Here is a 6,672-nt window from a genome sequence, read left to right on the forward strand (position 1 = left end):
TGGCCCACCCCACTCCCACCTCTCCCTCTGCACACCCCATCTCCTCTGCCTGCCTGCTTTCTTCCTCTCCCTCCATCCCCCCAACCCCCCAGGCACTGCCCCCTCTGGCGGCCCCGCACCCCTCACCAAGATCACAGCCGGCAGCCAGCACCAGCGCCAGCAGCGCCAGCTGTGTCCCCTGAGTCTCGTCCCTGCAGCGCGCGGTCCCGGGCCTGCCCCGCGGGGATGGTGAATACCCACTGCAGCCACCAGACTGGTCAGCCGAGCAAATCAGGGGGACTGGTTTTCCCGTGGGTGGCAGAGGTACGGAGACCCGCCACCTGCCCACTGGGGCCCACCTGCCTCCACCTGGACACCTGCTCCTCTGTGGTCCTCCGCCGCCCCTGCCTGCCCCTTCCTCATTCCTCCGCCTCCCGCAGTCTGGCCCCTCCCCGCACCCTCATGACCCCCCTCTTAGGATTGGGGATTCCTCACCCACCTCTGCAACTCCCTTGGTGGGGCTCTCTACCTTCTCCCCCCACCCCAACCCGAGACACCCCTGCACCTGAGGAAGACCCCCAGGCTACCTGGAAGGGAGCAGCAGAGGGTGAGGGCTCTCCTGCACCCTGACTCCTGCCTCTGTCAGGCACCTGTCTGGCCTGGGGTCCCCACTCCTTTCTCCAGGGTGGATTCCTGGTCTAGTGGTTCCGCGTTCGAATCCTCCTCTTCCTTTAGTTTTATGGCATTTTTCACGCATTTTTTAGATTTTTACGTCATCATGACTCTTTCTCAATCTGAATTTTGAGTCTTGTTTTTCCTAAAATGTTTTTTCTTTTTTTTCACCAGCTGTATTGGGTATATCTCACATACTAGGCAGTTCACCCATGTGAAATGTTTTTGGCATATTTAGAGATATGTGCAACCATCAGAGTCAGTTTTTGAATACTTTCATTGTCTCAAAAAGAAACCCCTACCCTTTGGCCGTCACCCCCAAACCCCCTGATGGGGGCCCCTGGGGGCGGAGGGTCACCTGGGTGGACCTGGTCCCCTCTCTCAGGCCTTCTTCTGGGCTGAGGCCAGTGGGTTCTCTCCCTGCTCTGCTCCTGACTTGCTGGACACCTGGGTCAGGCTATGCCCCTCTGAGCTTGGCTCTCCCCACCTGGGCCAGGAGGGTGTGGCCAGCCCGCTCCGCACCCCCTACTCATGGGTGGCAATAGTGATACAGAGGCTGGAGCCTGCTGGGCATCTGGACTTGTGGGAGCATCCTCCAAAGCCCTTGCACTGGTGACACTGCAAGGCTTGGACTGCAGCCACAGGCGTAGGGACAGACAGATGGACGCATAGACATAGGGACAGAGCTGAGGGCAACTCCTGCACAATGGCACCGTCTCTTTCCACTCAGCAACGTCTCAGTGGACTCTCAGCACCCGGCAGGGCTCCCATGATCCCCTGGCCATAGGCTGAGCCGGGGGAGGGAGAGGAGGCTGCCCAGCCCCCGTGACCCAGCCCTGGCGGTGACAAGGGCTTTCTCTGCATTGAGCTCAGATTGCCCAGTCTTCCTGTCCTCATCCATCCACCCTGATGACGCAGGGGCAGTTCTCGGGGGTCATTGGTGAGGCCTGGGCCCCGAGCCTCACAGTCTTTTCCCACAGGGCAGAGACCCCCCCTTCCCCAGGGTCCCTGCGAGGGGAGACGGTGGGCAGATCCCAGAAACAGTTGGGAAGGGGAGTGCCGGGCCTGGGCCGGGGCTGTCCAGATGCTTCCTCTGTCCGTCTCATTTAGGGCCATGGGGCTGGTGAGGTGGGTGTTGACCCAGATGGGAAAACAGGTGAGGGCTGGGGGAGTGGGCTGGTTGGGATTGGATCGGGAGGGCCCAGCTGGTCTTGTTCAAGCATCTGGGTGGGTGGAGATGCCACCCCAACACAGGGGTCGGTGGGGAGATGACGAGGCCAGGTGTGGGCAGCCCCATTTGGGGGCATGTCCCCGAGGAGCCCTCGAGCAGGCCTCAGGGGCAGATGCAGCCAGCGACAGTGGATGTGGGCAGAGCCAGAGAAGACTGCAGAGATGGGAGTGGGAAAACTGCCTCCAGAATAAGGCCAGACCGGAAGGGGAGCGGCCTGGATCCTCCCTGGGGGAGAGGAAGGGGGAAGGCAGGAGAGGGCGGGCCCAGGAGCAGCCAGGGGGGCGGGGTCACTGCTGGACGGGGAAGGCCTGTGCGGGTGGGGGAAGGAGGGGTCAAGCCAGGGGCAGGGCACTGAGCGGTCCGCAGCTCTTGCAGGGACGAGGACAGGGTGAGGGCTCAGCTGATGGGCCCGCAGGTCCGGGGAGGGGCTGGGCAGAGGGTAGGAGCTGGTGGATGGGAGGGCCAGTGCCTCAGGAAAGGGGGTGCGGGGGCAGGAAGTGGGCTCCCCCAAGGTGGGAGTCACAGCTTAGTGGTGGCCGAGATCGGAGGGGCAGGCTTAGAGCAAGCGGGGAGAGCTGGAAAGGAGGTGGCCGTGACCCCTGGACTCACCCAGCTCCAGGTTCAAGGCAGCGGCCAGCAGGAGCCCAAGGAGCAGCCTCATGTCCTCCTGGGGGAGGCCTGGCTCCCAGGGCGCCCGGGCTGCCGTCTTATACCAGCTGCTGCTCTGCCCCGCCCCAGAGGCCAGTGCAGCCGAGGAACTGGACTGGGGCCTGGGCAGCACGGGGGTCCAGCCTGGTCCCCAGGCTCGATGGCTGTGTGGCCTCCGGAGAGCCTCATTTAATTCCATAAACCTCTTTCCTGGTCCTCAAATGATACGATTGGGGATCACGTAAGGTGGCGTGACACACGATGAACCCTCAGCACACAGCCTCTGGCCTCCTGGGTGAACAGGAATGAGGGTCTGGCTCAGGCCTGGGGGCCAGGCCCTGGCCCTAAACATGCAAACAAAGCTTAGGGCCCGCCGAAACCAGAAGCTTCACCAGCACGGCCCCCTGCGGTGAGTTAGCGGAGCAGCTGCCCTCCGAAGAGCCACAAAGCACGGTCCTCGGCTTTCCCGTCTGTCAAATGGGCCTCCCTCCAGAAGTGGTGGTTCTGCACTGCCTACCCGCTGGGAGTGACGAGGGACCCTGGTCATGATCGTGACTGTATCGCAGGGCCCAGGACCTGTGGGTGTTTGCCCAGTGCTGGGGGGCGGGGAGCAGAAAGGCCCTTGGTATTGAGAGGCCCCATGATGGGTGAGAGCCCAGAAGGACCCTCCTGAGAGCAGGAGCCAGACTTTGTGGGGGCGATGCGCCAGCCAAGCCATTCTGCCAAAACAGGAGGTGCACCGTGGGGGCAGTGTGGGTGGCTGTCTGAAGGGGGCCAGCCCTGCCGGCCCAGAGGCCATTGTCTGCCCTGGCAGCCCGAGTGGCTGTTGTCCATCCCTCTATCTGGTGGGCCCCTGTGGGTAGTCGGTCTCAGACCCCGTTCCCAGGCAGAAAGGAAGAGCCGGTGCCAGGAGCTAGAAAGCTGGGCGGTGGGTGAGTTCCTGGGGTCCTACCTCCCCCACCAGCCCCGTCAGCCTTCCCCAGGGGGCCGCTGGGTGAGGTGGTAGGTCTGCCTCGCTCCCAGGGAACCAGAAATGGGGCCGCTCCCGTGAACCTTGGGAGTCTTCCTGCCTCGCCTGCCTGGCTCCCATCCCTCCCATGGGTCACCCCCTGCCCTGGACCAGGGCTGGTTCCGAGGTCAAGACTGGGCGACCCAGGGTGGGCGGGAGTCTAGGACAGACAGAGCCAGCAGGACCAGCAAACCAGCCCACAGGGTAGAGGTGAGCGCAGGAGGGGTGGCTGGTGGGACAGAAAGTCGACACACATATTCATCCGTTTATTCACTAGCTCGAGGAGGTGCAAACGAGACCTCTCTGGGAGGCCGTGTGAGGGAGGGGGGCCGTGGCCTGAAGTCGATGCTCATGCTGGGTAGGGTCAGGAAGTGGATGGAAAGGGCACCATCCATCCGTCTGTCCGTCCGTTCATCCATCTGTCCACCCGGTGCTTCCTGTGTGCCAGGCCCCAGACTGGGCAGTTACTGGCCCCACTGGGCAGCCTGGTGGGCGCTATTGTCCCCATTTTATCAGCAAGACAACAGAGGCTCAGAGGTGTGAAGGACAAGCTCCAGATCAGCCCGAGGGATAGGATCCAACAAAATTTGGGGGAGGGGGAGAGATGAAAGAGAGCTCTCACTTTCTTTTCACCTTTCTCAGAGGTTTGGAATCATGAAAAAAATACACGATGGATGAATCATGAAAAAAATACATGATGGAATCATGAAAAAAATACACGTTCATCACCACAAATCAGCTGTTACAAAGGGAGGTGAGAAGCAGCTGTCCAGCCTCCCCTCCGCACGTCCGTCTGCACCGGGGCCGCAGCTGTGTTCCAGGCAGATGGACAGCACAGGAGTCCGTGGAGGTGCCGCCACACAGTCAAGCAGCCGCTCCTGAGACAGGCAGGCTGCTTCCAGATCTGAAACACCGCGAAGAGCCGCGGGGAAGAGCCTGGGCCTCTCCGCCTGCTGACCCACGATCCTGACACAGGTGGGGAAGGGGTCTGGGCCAGGCGAGCTCGGAGTGCCTGGCACCCCTCTGCCCTCCTCTGTGCTATTCCACCCCTGGCCCAGCACCCAGACACAGGGCTGGATGGCCTGACTCTGTCTTTCATGGCTTCTCAAACCTCCTGGTGCTGATTTTCTCCTTTCCTGACCCTAAGCTGTTACAATGATTTCACATGCTAAAATCCTCTTAAATTTATAAACCCACCTTCTCAGCTTCCCCTTCCTCTCCCAGCTGATGGGAGAAGCGACTGCAGGGTGGGGCAGGGGTGCAGTGGGGGCGGGGGACAAGAAGTCCCACCTGGCTTGGGCAACTACTTCACCTGTGCCTCAGTTTCCTCATCTGTGAAAGGGGCATGATAACGGCTCCTACCTTGCAGGGTTGTCTTGCAGTGCTTAGAGCCACAACTGCAGGGAAACGGGCAGATGTTAGTCACTAACCTCATGGACAGTCAGTTGGGACAAGTTGACTTGTTTGATTTCCAAGGGCACTACTGGTGCGGTCCCCTGATTTTGCAGTGCCACACGCTTCCCACTAGGGGGCCCGGCCAGGGCGTGAGCATAACACGTTAGGTGTGTCTGTGCTGAGTTTTGACCACAGCCGGGCCAGGCAGAACCCAGTCTGTGGAGGTGGGATGGGCAGCATCCCCGGTGCTGGGGGCAGTGCCACGGGTATTGGGATGGGACCAGGTCAGGGTGGAGGAGGGTCGGACAGATGGAGGCAAGAGGCAGGTGTGAGAAGCTCCCCCAACACCAAGCACGCCCAGCTGCTGGATCCCTGCTCTCAGCGACCCCAGAGCCCACAGGGGGCCAGGCAGGGCTCTACTCCATCCCCGCCAGGACAGGACGGAGGGAGGGAGGGAGGGAGGACCCGATCTAGCCGAGGAGCCACCGGACCCAGGACAGAGTGCTTGCACAAGCAGGGCAGTGACGGTGCTTCCCAGGCCTCTCCTGCTGAGTCAGGAGGGCAGTCTGCCCAGGTCTGCCCTCCCTCCCAGAAAGCATCTGGAGGTGCCGTGGCCCCGCAGCCAACTCTGCGGGGAGTGTGGTCACTTCCCTGAGATGGACCACTCCTGGGAGTCTCTGGGTGGAGGAGCTGGGGGTGGGGTCTGGCTTCCCCCCAGCCTCCCCCAAGGAGGGGCTCACACCACACTGGGCATCAGGGGGAGGGGCCACCTGGACGGCTGTCTGGGGTTCGGTCCTTCTGCTTATTGGCCCTCCGGGAAGCCTGACCCAGGCCTGCCTAAGGACCGGATACCCTGAGGTCTGGCGGTCCCAGAGGGAAGCTCTCAAGAGGGAATTTCCAGCACAGGTCCCCCTGACAGGGGCCATGCTTAGGGGCCAAGGGCTTCTGAGTTCCAGGGACAACTCCCCACGTGGGCACCTGCCACCATCCTGCACACTTGGGCCGTGCCAACCTGAAGGGGCTCCTTGGCCCCTCCCCGGACACTGGAGCTGGGGGCACTGGTCAGCTGAGGAGGCCTCAGGTGCCGTGTGACCCCGGGCACAACGCTGCACATCGACTGGCCTCACTGAAAGGAGGGCCCGGCTCCCCGGGCCACCCGGATCCAGAACAGCAGACGCTGGGCAGACCGGGCTTCCCCGAGCTGGCCGATGGCGGGGCTCACCTAGGGTGGGTGCCTTTTTTTTTTTTTTGCGGTACGCGGGCCTCTCACAGCTGTGGCCTCTCCCGTTGCAGAGCACAGGCGCCGGACGCGCAGGGTCCGCGGCATGTGGGATCTTCCCGGACCGGGACACGAACCCGCGTCCCCTGCATCGGCAGGCGGACTCTCAACCACGGCGCCACCAGGGAAGCCCAGGGTGGGTGCCTTTTAAATGATGCCCTTTCTTGGGTCTCTGGGGGGTCCCAAGGCCCAGCTTGACTGGGGGCACCTGAGAGCCACTCCCTGAGCTGAGGCTGGAGCGCTCCAGCCGGAGCGGAGCTCCCGCCCTCCCCGTGGGCAGAGTCAGAGGTCGAGGGGCCCGCGAAACCCTTTGGGGCCAAGGCCGGCGCACCCAGCACTCGTTCAGTCGGGATCCTGCTGCCGCCCGGATAGCAGTCAAGCCGCTGCGAGGGGCGAGGGGATCCCGGCTGCGCGGGGAGGGAGCGCGGCCCTTTGCATCCTTCTTTCCCAAACCGTCCT

The 6,672-nt window shown here is 62.6% G+C and overlaps 1 protein-coding gene across 2 annotated transcripts in view; it reads right to left on the minus strand.

Annotated features, from left to right (window-relative positions):
• Positions 1-3,792: 3,792 nt before the first annotated feature.
• Positions 3,793-6,672, minus strand: part of LYNX1 (Ly6/neurotoxin 1) — a 5,921-nt gene continuing 3,041 nt past the window's right edge. The window contains exons 6-7 of one of the 2 annotated variants that reach the window (XM_024741311.1): positions 4,852-4,936; positions 3,793-4,443 (exon numbers count right to left, since the gene is read on the minus strand). In XM_024741311.1, the coding sequence (XP_024597079.1) occupies positions 4,282-4,443; positions 4,852-4,936 (247 nt within the window). In that variant the 3' untranslated portion in view covers positions 3,793-4,281. The remainder of the gene's footprint in view (positions 4,444-4,851; positions 4,937-6,672) is intronic. The other variant, XM_024741309.1, reaches the window with a different exon arrangement.

Source organism: Neophocaena asiaeorientalis, unplaced genomic scaffold, assembly GCF_003031525.2.
Source record: "Neophocaena asiaeorientalis asiaeorientalis breed wild unplaced genomic scaffold, Neophocaena_asiaeorientalis_V1.1 scaffold177, whole genome shotgun sequence".
Classification (NCBI taxonomy): Eukaryota; Metazoa; Chordata; class Mammalia; order Artiodactyla; family Phocoenidae; genus Neophocaena; species Neophocaena asiaeorientalis.